This window comes from Juglans regia, chromosome 11 (assembly GCF_001411555.2).
Source record: "Juglans regia cultivar Chandler chromosome 11, Walnut 2.0, whole genome shotgun sequence".
In the NCBI taxonomy this organism is placed as follows: Eukaryota; Viridiplantae; Streptophyta; class Magnoliopsida; order Fagales; family Juglandaceae; genus Juglans; species Juglans regia.
The window spans coordinates 8,178,450-8,201,197 of record NC_049911.1 but is presented as its reverse complement, the minus strand read 5'-3'; the positions used below and the strand labels follow the sequence as shown (position 1 = coordinate 8,201,197).

Sequence of the window (22,748 nt, the reverse complement as noted above, 5' to 3'; positions counted from 1 at the left end):
TGTCTTATGGACTCCACCCATGCCATGAATCCCTATAAAGCAAACATTCACAATTACCCTCTTCATGGGAGAACCTTCTGTAAATTGAAATCAATGGGATTTAACAAGAAGGAATTATCCACTAGAGTATAAATAGATAGTAGCACGGGTTCCTCTACTCAATCATACCCAATTATAAGATATGCGTGCTATGCTTTATACATTCTTTAAAAGGTAATGATACACCTATTAATTGGTCACTCTTTGATAATTATTTTATCACTTATTTTATAATTAATTGGTCATGTCACTTCATTAAAAAAATCAGAATTTGCAAAGCTGTCATTCATTTTATATAAAATTGTAGGGGTGCTCCCGCAGGGCAACACCTCCCAGATAGGCAGTCAGGGGCCCCGCCTTTGAATGGGCCGGGGGGAGAGCTGGGCCCTCGGGCCTCGTGGATAAGTGCTCCTGTCCGGATGAAAGGCAATTCGGCCCCCCAAGTCGTCTACCCACCCATGGGCCCAATTGCCGAGAACTTGTTTTCATTTTAATTTTGGCCCAAAATCTGTTTTTACTTAAATTGAATCTAAATGTATAACATCTAAAATTAAACTTTATCTCTAAATATAAATAAAACAAATAAAGTTGCTAGCTAATAATTCTGACATGTTATAAGTAGTATAAACTATTACAACACATTAATCTAAAAATATTACAAATTAATATAAAAATATTGCACATTGTCAAATAGCTTGAATGAGTAACAATGTTATAATAATTTAAATACATTAAAAAAAGGAAATAAAGGTAACAAAATTTAGCAAGCATTTCCCAACTTCAAGTGACATCATAAACCAAAGAAAAGTAAAAAAGTAAAAAAATAATAACATATGTATAAATTGAAAATAACGTCAATTAAGAAAAAATAATAAGTCTCAAAAAGAAAAGAACCTAAATTAGGAAAAAATAATAATATTATTAACATATGTACAAACTAAAAATAATTAATTAACAAAGTTAACAAATCAATGGTGGTGTATCAAAGTCAAATTGTGGTCGATGTAGACTGAGATAGAGCATTTTTTCCGAAGTTATCCTTACAACAATTGGATTTCAAATTAAGTTTGTCAAATAAATTAAACACAACCTATTATAAGTAAAAGCAAAATAATGAATTAAGAGTGATTATCGCTTCTAGAGTGATCAACATCCTCCTCGTCATAGCACTGTGCAAAGTCTACCACCTCATGAAATTGAATTCGCTTCTCGTTGATTCAATTTTAAGTACAAATCAAAACCTCCACAGTCTTAGGAGACAATGAACTTCAAAATGAATCTGATATGCATCCTTTGGTGCTAAATGTGGCTATTGTACAAATATGGATGACAAAAATACTATAAGTTATCTCTCCAAGGATTGGATACTTGACATCATTTATCTTCCACCAAACTAAGATATCAAATTAAACTATCAACAAGTCTCTTTACAAGTCCGATTAGCTGTCTAAATTCTTCCGAAGCTTGTGGATATTGCCAAACCTCATACTCCACTAATACTTTTTTGGCCTATTGGCTTCGAGACGAGGCTATGCGGTGGATGGTGGGACCTTTATATTAACCCATTTGAATGTGGCAAACTCATTAACCTATTAAGAGTGTCTTTAACCCTTGGCACAAGTTGATCCGCCCATCATTTCCTTCTTGTGCTTTCGATGCCATACACAATTCCATCAATTTTTTTTTTTAATCATGGGTCAAGAACAATAGCCGCATATACCAAAATGTTGATCTTGCTCAAATCTATCTCCCCAATATTTTGTATACTCGAGCCTCATGCTCAATGTCATAATTTGTAAAGTAGGATCAATACTTTCACACATTTAATCTAATTGCTCTTTCACCTAATAAACTTTTTGTAAGTATTCATTGGATGTTATATAAAAATACCCAGAAATGGTGCATGTCACATTATTAAAAAGCCTAAGATATTCTACAAAATTGTTGTGCTGCCCTGATCTCCCTTTGTCCTCATCAAAGTGGCAGACGTATTGCATATCCTCCTTATTGCATGAAATATATTTTTATATTGCTCAGTCGTCTCTAATATAGAGAATGTTGAGTTTCGTCTTATAGGTATTGGGGAGGTAGAATTAGTGCTAGTATTTAGACTTGATGCACAATCACCACTATCCATAGTTTCGACAAACCATAGAACACCTGGCATGATGCAAAACTCACACAAAAATCAAAATCATACAAAAATCACACAAAATGTTTTGAAACCCCCAAGTGAAATCCCAAAACAGTATAGAGTTTCAATTTTGAAACCCTAAAATAAATTAGGTTAGGGGTTTCATAATGAACTTCTAACCTAATTTAGGGTTTCAATCCAAAACCTTAACATAAATTAGGGTTTCAGATTGAAATCCTAAACTAATGAGACGCTTATGCCTATTCATGCATAGTTCATTTTCTAAAAGTTAAGACCGATGAAAAATAACAATTTCAACCACAATTCCTAAACAATATTTCTACAAAGTTATCAATTTGATCGTGCTATATATAAGACGTGCTAGGCGGTGGAAACCCACCAAACCAAGACCAAACTTAGGCCTAATTTGGTTATCGACATATCTTAGCTAATCATTATAATTTTTTTAAACTGATCCTACATAAATTATAATAAATAATTAAACATTTTCAAATTAAAAAAAAAAATAATATTATAATAAAATTTTATTCAATTTTTAATTTTTATCACATTTCATCTCATCTGTATAACTAAATGAGGAATTTGTTTTTTTTTTGAAATTCCAAACGAGGTGTTAGAGTTTGCAGTCAAAGTCCAATGATCTCAAACTTTCTTCGGTCATTTTTTTCTCCTTATCTGATACTAAAATTAACTACATTGACAAAAAAAATTCCGGAATATATATATATATATATATATATATATATATAAAATTTCAAATTGGTCTCGTTCTTTTGACGTACGTGGTTGTCACATGTTGCGTAAAAAGCAACGAAATGATTACAATTAGAATTCACGCTGGTCATTTAAAGAACAAAAGATTATACCTAATCAGCATGCCAATGTGAAAAGTTAAAAAGTAAAATTAATATAAAAAGCCAAAACTTAGAAACTTATTTTAAAATTTAAAAATATCAGAAGAATTTATTTAAATAAATCGTGAAAGGTTTATCGTGGCTCGGTGAAAGAATATCAAATTGGTTGACAATGTATCGTCTTGTTGTATCAGAACTAATCACGTAATATGTATCGTTAAAATACATAGTTTGCATTTTAAGAGAAACTAAAATGCCTAATCAACATGCCATCATGTTAAAAATTCTAAAAAAATAATCAAACTAAAGGTGAAAAGAAAGACTTGCGATCATGCCGTCATTGCCGTGGAAGACGTGATTGGCAGTGGAAGACCCGCGGCCAAGACCATTAATGTAATTTTCTTAACATAATGATCAACTGGAAGGCATGACTGGCACTTAAACCCGTCCATTCACCAAGACCAAGGTTCATCGATTGTCAGATTCTCTTTCAAATTTTTTTGGGTCTCTTTTTCTTCTAATTAATTCGTTGAAATTAAGATCACCACGCAACATAAAGATCCTGTTCATATACATTTATACATACATATATATAGGACGTTCACTACAACACAATTACTTTTTAGTGACGGTTGGAAAATTGTGTCAGTCCCTAAACCGTCACTAAAAAGCATTTTTTATGACAGTTTCTGGAAACCGTCACTAAAGATAGATGAGATTTTTTTTACGTTCCAACGTATGGGAAATATACGTTCAAATGTCACATATACATTCGAACGTTATGTCTGTTTACGTTCGAACGTAGAATATTTTGGCGCAACCGTTCGAACGTTATTAATTAACGTTCAAACGTAAAATGTTTGCACCAATGTTCGAAAGTTAAGTAATGACGTTCGAACGTTCATTGTAAATTTAAATTAAATGACTTTAATTTAAAAATTATGTGGTTTTTATAGTGCATAATTTGTGAACAAGTCTAAAAAATTGAATTGTATATATTTTTATATACACAATTTGTAATATATAAATATATATTTATATTTATATATATTTGAAATGCAGTGATTTAGTATTAAAATTGGAAAATATAACATCAAAGAAGATTAAAAATTGAAATTAAAAAACGATAGAAATATTCAATAATATTTTTCTTTACAAATATTAAAAATAAAATACAAAATTTGATAGAATGTAGTAAACAACAGTCAGATGATAACTTTATCCGCAAAAGTCAAACTCCGTACCTCCTCAGTCAAGGTATCAACCTTGTCGTTGAGGATAGTTACACGACGGGTGAGTTCAGCAACAGACGCCGATATAGCCTCGAGCGATCGATCGATCTTATGATCGATATGTGCAGTTAGCTATGAGATGACCGCATCAACCCAAGCAGGTCGCACATTTCCTGCAGATGTACTCGGCGTATGCTGACTATTACTCTCGACATGACCTGGCTTAGGCTGCGTCGGAGGAACTAGATCCTTTACAGGGGGTGGCTGACGTCCCCTCGTCTGTCCAATGCTACGTCGATGCGTGGTCATCTCGAGGGGGCTCATCTGATTTTTCACCCACTCCTCTGGCTGGGTCGGCACTCCCCGTGCAAGTAATAGTCGACTGATTAGGACACCGTATGGGAGATTATCCGTGGAGACGATACTCACCTCGTAACGGATGCTCTCAAAGATGTGCAGAGGCAAATCTATAGGATCTCCACGTGCCACTCATATAACAAATTGTGCCTGAAGCCGACTAAATGTGATTTTATGTGCCACGGGATCGACATTTGTTGCAACAATAACGTGCAACATGCGGAAGAAATGCAGCAGATGGTTCTGGTTGAAGGCGTTCTTCCGCTCGATCTGCATGCGGTCCCTCCCGGTGAGGATGTAGAAATCCTCGTCTCGATCATCATCCTGAGCCTCGACGCCAATATCCTCAGCCTCTGATTGGCCTGCATCTCTGGCTGATGCTAGCTCAAATGGGCAGCCAGTAGATGATGTAGAAGTGCCTACATCCTCACGGGGTGTTGAGTGTGCAAATGTCTCAACTCCTCGATGAATCCCGAGGTACTGCTGATGACATCTGGTGATATCTCAATGGAAACACCGCGTACAGTCACGGTGTGAGAGGATGCATCTTGAGGCATGTCACACATCCCCATATAGAATTCCTGAAGGTATACCCCTCAATGTGCAGATATTTCCCTAGCCTCTTCTGAGGAAAACATCTCTCAGGTTCGTCTGCTGCCAACAGAGTTCGTCGAACTCATTAATCAGGACCTCTCGCTCTACCATAACAGTACGAGCTCTGATACGAGCAGTGTCCGACGTGACTCCTTCCCTCCCTCGTTTCCTAAAAATAGAAAAGGAAAAAAAATTATTTACATTAATGCATTTTTTTGTGTTAATTTTAAGCTGCTCTGCATTAACGTTCGAACATAGCAAAATAAACGTTTGAACGCTATAGATAAAACGTTCGAACGTTTATTTATACGTTCTCACGTAAAATAATGTAAATAAATTTACGTTCGAACGTAAAATATATATGTTCGAACGTAAAACATATACGTTCGAATGTAAAACATAGATGTTCGAACATAAGCAGTAAATAAATATTGGCTGACATACGTTTGGACGTTTATGTTATACATTCGAACGTATTTGTTTTACGTGTGAATGTAAATATGAATGTCCGAACGTCAATACTGCATGAATAAAGTAGAAAATCTCTACGTTCGGACGTTATAATTAAATGTCCGACCGTATGTGATTTATGTGCGAAAGTAAAATACTCACGTTCGAGCGTATGTCGTTTTATAATATTTAAAAAGTAGTACGTCCGGACATATACATTAAATGTTTAGACGTAAAATTGATGAAAATGACGTCCGAATGTAAGACAATGAACGTTAGAACGTAGAAGCTGTAACGGCTATGTAATTTAAACGTCGTATGTTCGAACGTCTTGGTGAAACGTTTGAACGTTACGACGCAAAATGGCTGAGTCGACTCAGCCATTATTGAAATCTCGAAAATTTCTCTACATGGTTCTAAATGCCGAAATGTCACTGTAGAAATGAAGTATACACTTCAAGAAACATTTCTACGGTAAGTATTCGGCCAATGGCTGGCCGTGGTGGCCGGAAAATAGAGTTGAAAATTCGGCCACCACTTATCCAGTTTTAAAGAAAACTCACTCCAAATCTCAATAAAATACATGTTATTTGAATAAAAGATGAATGCCTACCTTTTAGTGACGATTGTGGCGGAGTTGACGGCGGCGGTGACGGAGGCGTGGCGTCGTGCAACGGAGTAGACGATGGATACGTTTTGGAAATGTCGTTTCGACGTTCAGTTTTGGCCTTATATACACAGAACGTTCGAATTTAATTATTATTACGTTCGAACGTTTGTCAATTTAATTTCTAAAATATTATCTATAATATATTATATTACAAATGTTTATGTTATATATTAGGATGTTATATAATATTATTGACAATTAGATTAATTGGTTTTTTTGAATTTGTGAGTGCTTGTTATATTTTTAAAGTTTAGCAATATGTTTATACATGTTATTGTGATTTTATTCTTACTCTTGAAATAATTGTGATTATTGTTTTTGAATTTTGTGAATAGTTTGTGAGTTTATGGTGTTCATTGATGAATTAATATGTGTATAAATATTGTTGTGAGAATATTGTGAATATTCTGTGATATGGATTTAAAATATTGTGATTATTATTTTTGAATATTTTTTGAATATGTTTAACAAGAAAATTATAAGTTTATGATCTTAATTTTAAGTAAAGATTAAAAACATTTAATATACAGATAATATGAAGTTTAATATATAACATGAGTAAGTATATATAATATATTGATACTAATTTAGTTAGAATATGATTATTATTCAAATTATAAGTATAATATAAGTTATGTCTTAAAAAAAATAAAAAATATAGGACCGACTAGCTAGCTAGCTTGGTGATCACGATGTAGTTGCGTACCTTCATTTGTTGTGTTTGTGGCTATGAAGTGGTCCGTACGTATCTTCAGATATCAAAATAGGTGTCCAAAATACACATTCTGATTGTCTATATATATATACAATGTAGTATATAGTTATAGATATATAAAATGTAGTATATATATTATATTATAAGTTAGTATATAATAAAGAATTTAATAAGTAACAATTTAATATATATTATTGATTTAGTTATAGACCCGTTTGGGCATGTTATTTTATGCTTACAATTGAAATATTGTGATTATTGCTTGTATAGTTTGTAAATAGTTTGAGAGTTATTGTGAATATGTTGTGATATGGATTTGAAATATTGTGATAATAATATTTGAAATTAAGCAATAACAAATCAAAGTAACTCTTTAAGAATTATAATAATTAAAATTATATTATAACCTTTGAAATTTAAGTATAATAATTAAAATTCAACTTTAAGAATAGTAATAATTAAATATTGATAATAATATTTGAAATTAAGTAATAACAAATAAAAGTAACTCTTTAAGAATTATAATATTTAAAATTATATTATAACCTTTGAGCATAAGTATGATAATTAAAATTCAACTTTATGAATAGTAATAATTAAAATGTGATAATAATATTTGAAATTAAGTATAACAATTAAAATAACTCTTTACGAGTTATAATAATTAAAATTATAGTATAACTTTCAAAATTAAGTATAACAATTCAAATTATACTTTAAGAATAATGATCTTGTACACAACGAGGAAATATGATCTTGAAGAAATGTTGGAATTTCAATTTAATTGCTTGACTGTCGTAGTCTCTTTGGCCTTGAGAGTTTTCAGGGTCGGACAGTTTGTGATGTTTAAGTAATTAGACTAAAATTTAAACATTTCTTCAAGATCATTCTTCCTCGTTGTGTACAAGACACGAAACTTAAGGTCACATAATCTTCCATCTCTCTTTTGTTTAACAATATAACACTACTTGAAGGTGATATTGTTAATTTAAACACCATGGAGATATTGTTTGTATGATTTTTTGATAGATGCGTGTGACATTACATAAATACCCTTAGACCCGTTTGGGAATCAGTGTACATTTATGTGTCCACTGATTCCTGAATTGTCCAGTGTGGACAGTTTGGGATTATATTATCTGTATTGCACATTTTTGTTACTCGCTACTTTCCATGTTTAATATGAAGTTTCGATGTCTTCCTCTACTGTTCTTCGGATATACTGTTCGTAGGGTCACAGTCCCGATATTTGAACATATATACTTGGAGAACTATGGGGAGGTGCTGCCGAAATTTCTAGTAACGTGGAAAGTAGTAGAGTGACGAGATTTGTGCAATATGGAGAATATAATCTAGAATGGGATAGGACCAACTACCTTATCAAAAAAACAATGAGAATTGGAGCATGACATGCATTTGAATTTTCAATGTACATGTTATTAATATATAGATGTTTTTAGAAATGGACAAAAATTGGATGCGTCTGGGCGATAGACTTGGAAATGATTACGTACCCTATGCACGTGGAGTAAGAACCTTCATTGATTTTGCACGGGCCTCTGCTGATAGTCGTGGTTACATTAAGTGTCCATGTCGAGGGTGTAAAAATTTGTGTGTGATAGGATTGGATGAAGTAGAAAGTCATATATTTGTGAACGGTATGGATTTGGGGTATACGCGGTGGGTACTGCATGGTGAGCCGTATGAAGGGTCAGCAGATGTATTGGTCAATCATCACAATTATTTGCGGCACATGGATGATGATTATGAGCAGGATGAGATGGAGGAGATGTTGGGTGACATTGGAGCTGGGATGTTTATGGATGAGGTTAACGACAATGCCTCAAGTGGTGGAGGGACTGATTGTGAAAATTTTCCTTCAATGTGGGAAGATGCAAAGCCCGAGCTTTACCCAAGTTGTACAAAACATTCCAAAATGTCATTTATTGTGCGGTTGCTTCACATTAAGTCATTGTGTGGGATGTCGACGAAAGCAATAAACATGGTATTGGACTTATTTAAGGAGGTACTTCCCAAATGGTCTGCATTGCCTAAGAACTTTTATGAAGCGAAACGGTTGAAAAGGAGATTAGGATTTGAGTACAAGTCCATACATGCATGCAAGAATGATTGTGTATTGTTCTGGAAGGAGAATGAGGAGAAACAAGCATGTCCTATATGCGGAGAGTCCAGGTGGAAGGGTAAGACAAACGTGCCGGTTAAGGTGTTGCGGTATTTTTCCTTGAAACCTAGGTTGCAAAGACTATATATGTGTAAGAAAATAGCTCATGATATGAGGTGGCACGAGGAGAAAAGAGTTAAGAATGACGCATATATGAGGCATCCAGCTAATTCACTTGCGTGGCAGTATTTCGATAATCAATATCCAGAGTTCGGGATAGAAGCTCGGAACGTGCACCTGGGACTCACAACCGATGGATTCAACCCTTTTGGGAATATGAGTACAAGTTATAGCACTTGGCCCGTGGTATTGATTCCGTACAATCTTCCACCATAGAGGTGCATGAAGGTGCCAAACTTTTTGTTAACTTTACTCATCCCTAGCCCTAGATCACCTAGAAATGATATTGACGTATTCATGCAGCCGTTGATTGAAGAGTTGAAAGAGTTATGGGAAATAGGCGTTAGAACTTATGATGCATCTAAGTCGACATCTTTTCAGATGCATGCTGCGGTCATGTGGACCACAAATGATTTTCTGGCATATGGGAATCTTTTTGGCTGGAGTACGAAAGGGAAGTTAGCGTGTCCGACGTGTAATAAAGAAACTGCTAGTGAGTGGTTAAAATATTCTCAGAAGTTGTGTTTCATGGGTCATCGACGTTATTTACCAGCAAATCATGCATGGAGAAGAGAATGTGCCAAGTTTGATGGGAGAGTAGAGGATAAGATTGCACCAAAAGAGTTGTCTGGAGAAGAGATAGTGGAACAACTGCAACATGTTAGAGCGAACAATTTTGGCAAAGGTCGGGGAAAGAACAAGAGAAAATGAGGTGCAACAGAATTGAATTGGAAAAAGCGTTGTATTTTTTTTTACTTGCCGTATTGGTCGTCATGCAAGTTGCGACATAGTTTGGATGTAATGCATATGGAGAAGAATATTTGTGATAATATACTGGGTACATTGATGAGTATTAACAAAAATACGAAAGGCACGATCAAGACGAGGAAAGATCTTGAGAGAATGGGAATTAAACATAATCTGCATTTGCGGGTGGAAGGCAATAGGGTGGTCATGCCGCATGCATGTTTTACGATGACGAGGGAGGAAAGGATGGATTTCTGCAAATGGCTGCAAGGTGTGAAGTTGCCAGATGGTTTTACTTCAAATATTGGTAGATGCGTGAGTCCTGATGATTGGAAAATCAATAGATTGAAAAGTCATGATTGTCACGTATTTTTGCAGAAGTTATTACCTGTGGGAATTTGTGGGAAGCTGACATCTAATGTACATGTCGCCATATCTGAACTCTGTATGTTTTTCAAGGATTTGTGCGCTCGGGTAGTAAATCAAGATGTGTTATCGAAATTGGAAGAAGACATTGCTACTATACTATGTAAATTCGAGCAGATCTTTCCACCATCATTTTTTGTCATGGTCCATTTAGCAATACATTTACCGCGAGAGGTACTTCTGGGTGGACCGGTGCAGTTCCGTTGGATGTATTCAGTTGAAAGATATTTGGGTCGACTGAAGCGCACTGTTAGGAATAAAGCCAAAGCTGAGGGTTCAATAGCAGAGGCCTATATACACGATGAATGGTTAACATTTTGCTCTCTATATCTTTGTGGTGTTGAGACACGATTTAATTGTCAAGAGCGAAATACTGATCTTGCTGCTCCGCCTCCTCGTGAGCTATCAGTGTTTTCCCAGAATGTACGACCCTTGGGTGCACAAACAGGTTACGATTTAATTGATAGAGAGTTGGGTAAAGTTCGGTGGTTTGTGCTAAATAATTGCCGAGAGATTGATGATTATCTTAGGTATGTCATTTCATTGCTTTGAATAATTATAGTTTTCTTAAAATTAATTATAATTGTTGTGCTCAGAACATACTTCTTTTGCAACATGTTATAACAGTGACCACAAAGACAAACTTAGGACGGAAGGCGTAGAAAATATAGAAGCAAGACACGAGGAAGAATTTCCCGGATGGTTTGAAGAACGTGTATGAACTAAAATTATATATATGTTATATTGTGAAATTTTTAACTCTGGATAATGAAATAATAAATATATACTATTTGAATTGTTAGATTTTGGAACAACGTGCTCGTGATCCCGGATCAATTTCTTCTGAATTGTATGCATTGGCACGTGGTCCCTCAAATAGAGCACTTCGATACACTGCATTCACGGTTCAAGGTTATAGATTCCATACTTTAGACCGTGAACATAATAGAAAGACTCAAAACTGTGGTGTGTTGGTCGAAGGGAGTCATGGAACAAATTATATTGACTATTATGGTGTCATACGTGATATTATTGGATTGAAATATCTGGGTGGGTCTGTAACATATGTCTTTAAATGTGATTAGGGATAATCACTTTACGAGTGTCAATATTGCATCTAAATGGTACGAAGATGATCCATTCATATTGGCTTGTCAAGCTACCCAAGTCTATTACTTGATTGATCCAATGAAAAGTGTTGATAAAGATAGTGGAGAGATAACTTGGCGAGTCGTACAAAAATTTGTTCCTCGAAATATATATGAAGCAGGAACGAGTGCAGATTACGAGAATAGTGGAGATGAAGATGACACTCCGATTGTTGAGGCATACCAGGAAGATGGAGAGAGTATTAACTTGTTTGTTGACCTCGGTGCACTTGAGTTGCTCCCCTTGTGTAGAGATGATGTCCCACCCGTCCATCTCGACCTGTCTTTATTAAATGTTTATTCAATTCAAGTAAGTGAGGAGGAAGAAGAAGAAGACGAGTCAGAAGATGAAGACGATTTAGAGTCCGGGCAGGAGGTGGATAAGGACGATGAAGAAGAGGTGCATGATGATGATGAAGATGTTATTGATGGAGATTCTGAAACAAGCATGGAAAATTCATCTGAAGATGAAGAATAAAAGTACTAAATATTTTATTCATATAGGTGACTATAAAATATCTTGAATTTTCATAATTTCTTCTAATTAATTTTCTTTGATATAATTAATTATTTTTAAGAATGCCGCCAAAACGACAACGAAAAAATGTGCTTCCGCCAAGTCCAAGTCCTGAATCTATTGAGGACTCCCCACTCAAGGTCCATTCCTGAAGATCAAGCTAACACAGAAGAGAACAACAGCCAGTTGACACCTACCAGTAAGGAAATATTGTCGTTGATAATTATATATATAGTTAATACTTTTGTCTTAATAACTATATAATTATAATTATAGTATATCTATTATCATGTAGTTGATGCATCTGCATATCGTGATTATGGCTATACACGTGGAATCTCTCTTGAAAAAAATAGAAGGTACGGAAAATTGAAGATCACAATTCCTGATAATTCCACTAGAGAAGTGGATGATAGTGCAAAAGCGCTTTCCTCCTATATTGGCACAGTAGTTCGAGCTTATGCTCCATTTTATGTGCGCTCATGACGAGATGTTTCAAATGAGATTAAAGAGCACATTTGAAGTCGTGTGCTGGTTAGTTTACTTTTCAGTACATTTTTTTCATCTTGATTAATATATTATATTTTTGACCTGATTCCCTTGTTAGGATGAATTCGACCTCGACTTTGGCCGTAGCGAGGATTTGAGAACCGTGAATGAGTTGATGGCTACACTATTTCGACGTCACAAAGGACGATGTCATGACCACTTCAAGAAGTTTGAGACGTTAGAAGAGGCTGCGCAGTCTCCTTTTTAGTAGATGAAGTTAGATGATTGGAGAAAGTGTTGGGATCTTTTCGCATCTCCAGATTATCAAGTATTTTACATTTATATCTTTTAATTATTTACATTCATATTCATTCTATATATTATATGTATACATATTACAATTAACATTTTTAATATATTTTGTAGCACTTGAGTTCTACAAATGCATAGAATAGATCCGCTCTGACTGTCCACCATCGTGCCGGTTCAAGGTCATTCCACCGTCTTGCTGAAAAAATGCTAATTAAAAAATTATAGAATTAATTTATTTTCCTGATATTCTTTCTGATAAGTACTAACATTATCTTTTTAAAATTATTAATGTCTCTTTCCTATAAACGTGATGATCCTGAAAACTTTTCCCTCATTCATGTCTATGCTGCTGCTTACACTAATGAGCATAGTGAGTGGATGGATCCTGTAGCTGCATATAATTATGTAAGCAATGTTAATTTTGTTAAATAAATTATTTATATGGCATTTGAATAGTTTATTTCTTATTTCTATTTCTTTTAATACGTTACTAATTATTTACGATCATTACCTTTTAAATTGCATGGAAAAATGATGGAGATGCAGTCGGCTTCTAAGGAATCCTCTCCTAGTGACATAAACATATTCACGCAAGTGCTCGGGCCGCAGTCTAGTATGGCAAGAGGTTTGGGATGATCCATCAAGCATAGATGTTCATCCTCCACAACCTAATTGGCTTCACAAATTAATAATCTTACAACAGATTTAGAAGCTGCACGGCGTGAGAATGAGTATATGAGGTCGAGACAGCAAAAGTTAGAGTCTCTCTTAGAAAGACAGTCTCATTTAGAGCAGCGTTTGCAGGACCAACAGAGAGACCAGGAGGAAAGAATACGCAGTGAAGTGCAAGAGCAAGTGCAACGGGAGATGATGGTGCAAATGGAGCCTGTTATGTCGTTGCAACAGAATCGCAGTGGGTGAGGGAAAAAGAAGAAATAAATTTTATCAGTATTTCTGGCTAGTTTTAATATCTAATTTTGTGCTTTTATAAGACATTATTACTTGTTAATTGATGGTATATAATATGATACAATTGGTATTATGTTTTTAAATTTTATGAAATTAGTATTTCTGATCTGTACGTTCGAATGTAAATAAAAATCATTCAAACGTTGGTTCACATTCTAACAAACGTTCGAACATAAATACAATTGGATCGTTCGAACGTCAAACTCTACGTTCGAACGTCCTCATGCTAAAACGAACAAACCATTCGAACGATAAAGCGATTAACGTTTGAACAAAGAACTTGCATTCGAATGCTCCTTCGTTTACATTCGAAATAATGTCTAAACTTTAAACGCGTTACGTTTGAACATTTACGTTTACGTTCGAACAAATATTCGAACATTTATCATAATTAACGTTCGGACGCATTAACATTTGAACGTAAATATGATATGTTCGAACGATAATCAACGATCATCAAATTCTCTCATTCGAATTCCAATCGGTCGGGTTAACGTCCGAACGTTTAATTTTACGTCCGAACGTGATTTTCTGTGACAGTTCTCAACCATCACAAAAAATGGAACGTTTGAACGTTGTACCAAACAGAACACTTCCAAACGTCACTAAAAATATTTTTTGTGACGGTTGAACAGTAAACTGTCACCAAATGTTTTCTGTGACGCACTTTAGGTGACGGTCGTGGTGACGGTTTCAAATCGTCACCAAATATGTTTAGTGACGGTTTCCCATTTTTTTGTGACAGTTTTCTCTGTCACAAAAGACACATTCTGTTGTAGTGGTTGCTACGTCCACAGAGGATTTCCTCTACCGATCACTCACAATCTTTTTTTTATTTTCTTTACTTTTTCTTTCAGTATTTTTTTAAAATTATTTAATTATTTTTTAAAAATTAAAAAAAATTAGATAGAGAATCTTGGTTGAAATCCTCAGTGGGCATAATGTTTTCCATATATATATATATATATATATATATATATATATATCAAACTTCAAATTGGTTGACATGTTACCCTCTTGCTGTATCAAAACTAATCACTTAGTATGCCTCGTTAAAATAGATAGTTTGCATTTTAAGTGAAACTAAAATGCCTAATCAACACGCCATGTTAAAAAATCTAAAAAAAAATCAATTAACATAAAATAAAATAAAGAATCAAGAAAATCAAGCTAAAGTTAAAAAGAAAGCCTAAAATTATACAAATGTTTTTAACTCAAAATTAATACTTTGAAAGGGGAAAAAAAAAAAAAGCTCAAAAATAACTTGTAAGCTATTTACCAACTTAACAACTTTCTTCACATAAACACGGTCGGATATTTACCAAATATAAATTTAATGCCTATTTCCCAATACATTTTGCAGAAACCTAAATTTAAGATGAAGAATAAATCTTCAAATGACGCGGCTTGCCAAACAATTGATCAACTGGAAGTTTGGACTTGTCATCATGCCGTGGAAGACCCGCAGCCAAGACCATTAATGTTCATCAATTGTCCAAGTCAACTGATCTCAAAGTTGCTTCCGTCTTGTTTACGTCTTCTAGGCTGAAATTTACATCAAGTCATGATCAAGCTGGTCTGATTCCCACTAATGGTGATGTTTGTTAAATTGTTCGATAGTTTGGAAAGCAAGGGAGCCTCTTTCCTATATATATCTCTAGCTAGCCTGCTAGTGCTAGCTCTTCTCATAACTCTCCCAAGTCATCTCCAAATTACTAGCAAACATTTCTTAAACAAGTTTTTTTTTTTTTTTTTTTTTTTTTTTTTCAAGTCTCCAATGGTTCCCCTAAGCACTCAAAGAGCCTCATCATCAATACCACTGTCTTCTTCCACTTCTCCAAGACCTCGATGGATACATGATGTTTTCCTCAATTTCCATGGCGAAGACACCCGCAAGAGTTTTACAGACCATTTATACACTGCTTTAGAAAAGAAAGGCATTATTACCTTTAAAGACGATGAGAAACTTGGGCGAGGAAAGTATATTTCTCAAGAGCTCTTGAAAGCAATACGTGAATCCATGTACGCCATCCCCATTATCTCAGAAAACTATGCTTCCTCAAGATGGTGCTTGACTGAACTTACCCAGATTGTCGAATGCATGAGAGAGACGGGTTTGACAGTTTTGCCTGTTTTCTACCATGTTGATCCCTCTGAGGTACGAAACCAAACTGGGGCTTTTGCAAAAGCTTTTGCTAGACATGAAGAAGACCCTAATATTGATATGGAGAAGATACAAACGTGGAGACTTGCTTTGAAAGAAGTGGGCAACATATCCGGATGGCATTTTCATCTTAGGTAACATTCTTTTCTTTTATTCTTATAGCGAGAGCATGCATGGCTATGTTGGAGATTCTCAAATTTGTACCCCGATAAATTTGGATTTTGGCCAGTTGTACCAATCAAATTTAATTGGATCCATATAAATACACATGTTAGACTCGTGTTGATCAATTAGCGATCTAGCTCATGTGACAAAAATTATAAATTCTTGATGTGAAATCTAATCCCTTTAATTGAATAAATTTAACATTTGATCCTTATGATCTATTACTTTTTTGTTAGTGCTACCGTCATGGTTAGGTTTGGATACAAATAACATTTCATCTCAATCTCATCTTATCTCATCGTATCTCATCTAGATTATTACAAATTTATCAATTTTTCATACAAAATATAATAAATAATTTAACTTTTTCAAATCTTAATAGAATAATAATATTAAAAAATAATATTCTAAAATATTTTATTCAACTTTTAACTTTCATCTCATCTCAACTCACTATCCAAACCTCCCGTAAGAGATTTCACAAAAATAAATTTGTTAACTGATATGGCTTTACGTGGTATGCTAGATTCAGATTCAATATTTGATGATCTCTTTAATGTTTCTGAATCAAGATTTGTTTGGTTGCTTTTGGTTGTTGACCACGAATTTAGGGAAACGATGAGGGAGATTTGCGTGCCCATTCAACTCGTGCTTGCCCCTTAATATTAATCGTTTCATCTTCAACCATTGGCCATTTAGCTATTCCCATCACCCAATTTTCCCCCTGTGTTGGATTTTTTTAAAATATGTATATTTGTCTGACTATTAATTGTATCATCACTCGTGGTTCCTCCTCTCTCGGGACTTGACTTCCTTCTTAATTTGCATACATATCTATTCCTCTAAAAGTCAGCATTTCTATGGCTTCCCTTCTTCCTCAGAGCTACAACTATCTTCCTCTAGCCGCTTTACTATATGCATAAGTTACTTTTGACTACATATCATTACATTGCTCCCTAAGCCAATTCTCGTGTACTTTACTATCAATTATATGAAACTGCAACATGATGCCTTGTCCCTTTGCATTTGGCATCAACAGCGACTCCCAGATCATCAACATACCAAGAAACCCTGATTCCTTAACAAAACCTACAATTGTCCTATGGATTCTAATTTAGAAACAACACCCAAACTCTCCTAATTCTCACCAAAAAACAATGGAAATGTAAGGGTCAAAAGTTAACCATTATTAGGGTGCTATAATATTGTAGATATGAGAACAGTACTCTAATTTTATTGATAACCCTTATTTATGATAGAGTAATACCTTATACAAAGGGAGCATGGAGGTTACAACCAAAGTCCCAAAACCATGCTCCTTATAATGTGCTATATTGCACATTAATACATTATCATACATTTGGTTTTTGAAAGGCTATCATTGTCTCATAATAATTAATTATCTTATCATTTTTCCCAGGTATGAATCAACAATGGTCCACGAAATCATTAAAAGGATACTTCAAGGATTGAGACGTAACTTTTCAACTCTTTCCAAGGACCTTGTTGGAATAGAATCACGTGTGGAGGAAATGATGAACATACTTGGTATTGGATTGGATGATGTTCGCTTTATAGGAATTCATGGTATGGCTGGAGTGGGTAAAACAACTTTGGCAGAAGTCATTTATGATAGAATATCTTACCAATTTGAAGCTAGCAGCTTTATTGCCTGTATTAGAGAAGAAACTAGAAATCGTGGTTTAGTTTCTTTACAAAAACAACTTCTTTCTAAGATCTTCATGGAAAGGGAAATAAATATATGGGACGATCGTGAGGGAATGAATATGATACGGAATAGACTATGTTATAAAAAAGTCTTTTTAGTCCTTGATGATGTGGACAGAGAAGAACATATAACAGCATTAGCAAGGAGCCATGATTGGTTTGGTCCGGGGAGTAGAATCATTTTGACAAGCAGAGATAGCCATTTATTGAAAAGACATGGAGTGAATGATATCTACAAGGTTAATGAGTTGAATAATGATGAAGCATTGCAACTCTTTAGTTTGGCAGCTTTCAGGAAACCCCATCCTGAAGAAAATTATGTGGATTTATCCAAAGGCTTTGTGAAATATGCTCAAGGCCTTCCTTTAGCCCTCAAAGTTTTAGGGTCCTCCTTGTTTGGTAGAGGAACAAATGCATGGAAAGGTGCTTGGGATCAACTGAAAGCAAATCCTAATAAAGGAATTTTAGATATACTTCAAGTAGGTTTTGATGGATTGGAGGATTTGCAGAAGAAAATGTTTTTAGATATTGCGTGTTTTTTCAGTGGAGAGGTCTTAGATAACATTTTAATGGATATATTAGAAAGTTTTGGTTACTACCCATACCTAAATATTGATATTCTCATGGAGAAATGTCTTATAACCATCTCATCTAAAAGGTTGAGGATGCATGATTTGCTACAAAAAATGGGTCAAGCAATAATTTATGATGAATCCCCCGAAGAACCTGGCCGGCGTAGTAGATTGTGGCATTATAAGAATGTCCTTCATGTGTTGAAGAATAATACTGTAAGTGGGTTAATCCAGATATAAATCATGTATAGTGTATTTTCTAATTCTTAAGTTTTTTGCAAATATTTCTCATGCAATTTTATTGTTCTTGGTTTTTAGGGAACTGACATGATTGAAGGCATAGTGCTAAACTTACCTAATCAAAATGAGGAACGATTCAGTGTTAGAGCCTTCTCAAAGATGAAGAAATTGAGAATTCTTAAAATTCGCAACACAAGTTTTGTCAACATGAGTTTTTCTAATCTCTGTAATAACTTATTGAATCTGCATTGGCACAGTGGTGATCCTTTAAGATTCATGCCAACACATGGGTTACGGGTGCTAGAATGGTCTAAATATCCTTCAAAATCTTTGTCAAACAGCTTTCAAGCAGACAATCTTATTGAACTTAGATTTCCATGCAGTCACATCAAGCAACTGTGGAAGGGAATTAATGTAAGGTGTTTTCTTCTTGTTCTTCTTGTTCTTCTTTCTAATAATGGTACTAAGCTTGTTAATGCTTTTTTTTTTGTTCAATATTTATTGTTTTATAACAGAGTTTTGGGAGTTTGAAACGCTTTGATCTTAGTGGCTCTCAAAACTTGTTGGAAACACCAGACTTCACCGGAGTCCCAAGTCTTGAGATACTAGACCTTGAAGGTTGTACAAGTTTATCTAAGGTCCACAAATCTGTTGGTGTTCTCAAACGGCTTAGACGATTGAATCTACATGCTTGCAAACGCCTTAAAAGCTTTCCAAATGAGATTAGCTTGGAGTCTCTTGAACATTTGTATCTTTCTGATTGTTCAAGATTTGAGAAGTTCCCAGGCATTGTGGGAAACATGACTTCATTGCGGTTACTTTATTTGGATGGTACTGCCATAAAGGAACTACCCCCATCATTTAAGAGTTTATCCGGCCTTTCCGTATTATCTTTACAGAACTGCAAAAAGCTCTCAATTTTTCCAAGCGTTATTTGTAGTTTGTCATCTCTTAGAATTCTGGATGTCTCTGATTGCCCAGCACTTGGTGGAATTCAAGACATGAATGGTGACGGGTATTTGGAACAATTGTATAAAGGTGGAACTGCTATAAAATTCACTAAGTTTTTCGCAGTGCCAGAGTTTGGCTCAAATGATGCTTGCTCTATGCGAGAAATGTTTATGACCAATGATGACTCTATTGGGGCCTTATATATTGGTTTTGATAATAGAGTCTACTACATTAGAAGCTTGAATAATGAAGAAAGTAAATGGCAGACAAAAGGCTATGACGTTGTGAGTCTCTTTGATCTCTTCATAAGATGTTTTGTGGGAGTGGTTATTTAATATACTCCAATTAACATGATGTTTTGTGGGAGTGGTTATTTAATATACTCCAACTAACATCTTTATGTTCTTTGTTCTTACTTCACATGCAGGAAACTAATAGTTTTAATCCCAAGGTAATTTATGGATCTTCCTTGGGAACTGAAGTTGGAGAGTGGTTCAACGTGAGAAGTTTTGGTTCTCATGTAACACTTCAAATCCATCCAAACTTAGATAATCATAGTAAGTGGCAGGCATATTTTCATTTTACTATTTGTGAAGTTGATGATGAGGTAGAGAATTCAGATCCAACGGTTTTCAAGGGCAGTCATCCTGATGAAGGCCATTTTATTGAGTTTGTTTATCATTTTGAGACTAATGAAGGTCCTCTAAAAGAAACATTAGTCCTTCGTGCCCCCAAAGATTACCCTTCTATAGGGCCATTTGGGTTCGGGGTGTATCTTCCAGCCAAGTGGTTTTTGGAGCAGTCAGATAATTTGGATGGATGGAGCTACATTGGAGCATCAGTTAAAACAAGTAGCTCGAACGTGAAGGTGAAAGAGTGCGGGGCACTACTCTTTCAATCTCAACCTCCTCATTCAGAAATCTGTAATACCTTGATTCCTTATAGTTTAAAATTTGAAATTAGGCGTCATCTTTGTTGTTATTTGCAAATGGGTAGTCAGATTGTTGTACCTAATCATTTCTAAGGCATAGTAAGGAATTAAAAATGTGAGGTACTGCGCGTCAGTACTCCAGGCCAAGTTGTTTAAATGGATACAATTCATGTATATATTGAGGCTTCGTCAATTCTTAATGCCATCGATTGGACAAGACATTTGAGAATGCAGAAGTGTGAGATTTGCAGTGCTCTACACCAGTTGTACTTTAATTATGAGATATAACTCTTCAATGTTCAGGTTGTACAAAAGAGATCAGCTAAGCAATTCCAGATTTAATTCAGATCAAATTTCCCTTGGGTTAACATCGACCAACCTTAGCAGTGTTCCTTTACATTTTTTCCACAACTTTCTAATATTACATGAATATCGACCATTTATACATACTAAAATCACACGGCCATTCAGGCGTATCAAGAGAATGTGCCAACTTTTTATCTGCCCAATCTAGGTCAGAGTTGACTTGCCAATCCTTTTAAGATATGAGAATTCTTTAGGACGGTCGGGCTGCTATTAGCCAACTAATAGTCTATCAATCACAGAGTAACACCTAAGACTTTCACCACACTTATCTTGAACCAGTACTACATCCAAAAATGAGAAGCTCTTCTTCGCGATTTCAGTCCCTTACCCCTCACACCCCCTCGAAACTGATTTCAGCCCCATAAATCACACCCCCTTGAAGCTGATTTCAGCCCCACGCATCGCACCCCCTCGAAGCGCAACCCTTAGGAGCTCATCGGATGTAATCCCTTTGTCACTCAACCCATCGAACAACATCAACGTCGACCCCCTTCAGAACCCCCTTCGTCATTGCATCTCCTGTCACACTACTAGGGAGAAGCACGAAGGAGAAAGGAATTGAGGAGATTCGGGAGTGCAGAGGAAGGATCGTTAGAGTGAAAGTGCCCTAGGGGCTGAGTAGAAGGCCTCATCAAGAGGAAGCGGAACCAAGCCGTGAGTCTTGTGAGGGTCATTGGGCTTGAATTTAATAAAAGAACAAGGCCCATTGGTAGTGGGAAGTGTCGGCCTTGAGGCCTTACGTTTTAAACATTACGCTATCCTTATGCTTTTTAGTTTACGGTTCTATGGTAATTTTCTGTAAGGAGTTTTCGGTTATGCCTGCTGTGTCAGGAATATTTGGGTGGAACGTCCGTACCTGTAAACGCATGCAAAATCATATATGATAAATCTGTTATTCCTTCCATGCTCTCTCTATTTCTTCTCTATTCCTCTCATGGAGGTTCTCACCCTCTAAGTGAGCAACACTATCAATTACAGAACGTCTCTTATAGAAAAAAATTAAATACATCCAGTCAATAGTGTTACAGTTGGTATCAGAGAGTGATCCCAAGTGCTCTCACTCTATTCGGCTTCACCATGGCAGAAGGAACCCGCCTCAACCAGGTTCAAGAGGGCCTCACATCCTTGAAAACATCCACCGATTCCCAGCTGAAAAATCTGGAAACAGAAATGTTAGCCTTGAAAAGGCAATCTGATTCAGTCATGCAACAGTTAGCTACTATCACTATGGAGCTACAAAAATGAAATAACGACCAGCAAAGGGAGGGAAGTTACTCAGGCAATCAGCAATACAATTGTCACCATCGTGACAACGACCAGGAACTGCAACCTAGACAGGTAAGGATTGATTTTCCTTACTTTCATGGGGATGACCCCAGTGGTTGGTTGTACAAAACAAAGCACTACTTTACTTTCTACAATACAATGCCTTAAAACAAGCTAAGGTTGGCCTCTTTCCACATGGAAGGGCCAGCCCTTTATTTGGTTCCAAGATTTAGAAGAATCTGGGACCATCCAAGACTGGGAAGGGTTCACCCAGGCATTATTGGTCAGGTTTGGACCATCTGCCTATGATGATCCAATGGAGTCTCTTACAAGACTCAAGCAAACTGGTTCAGTGGAAACCAGTTTTGAAGCCCTGTCCAATAGACTAA

The 22,748-nt window shown here is 35.5% G+C and overlaps 1 protein-coding gene across 1 annotated transcript; it reads left to right on the top strand.

Moving 5' to 3' along the window:
* The first annotated feature begins 15,753 nt into the window (after positions 1–15,753).
* Positions 15,754–21,054, top strand: LOC108992055 (disease resistance protein RPV1-like). The gene is made up of 5 exons (XM_018966505.2): positions 15,754–16,274; positions 17,726–18,821; positions 18,924–19,259; positions 19,361–20,080; positions 20,224–21,054. Exons 1-5 carry the CDS (start codon positions 15,754–15,756, stop codon positions 20,818–20,820), a joined length of 3,270 nt encoding a protein of 1,089 aa, XP_018822050.1. The 3' UTR covers positions 20,821–21,054.
* Positions 21,055–22,748: the final 1,694 nt, after the last annotated feature.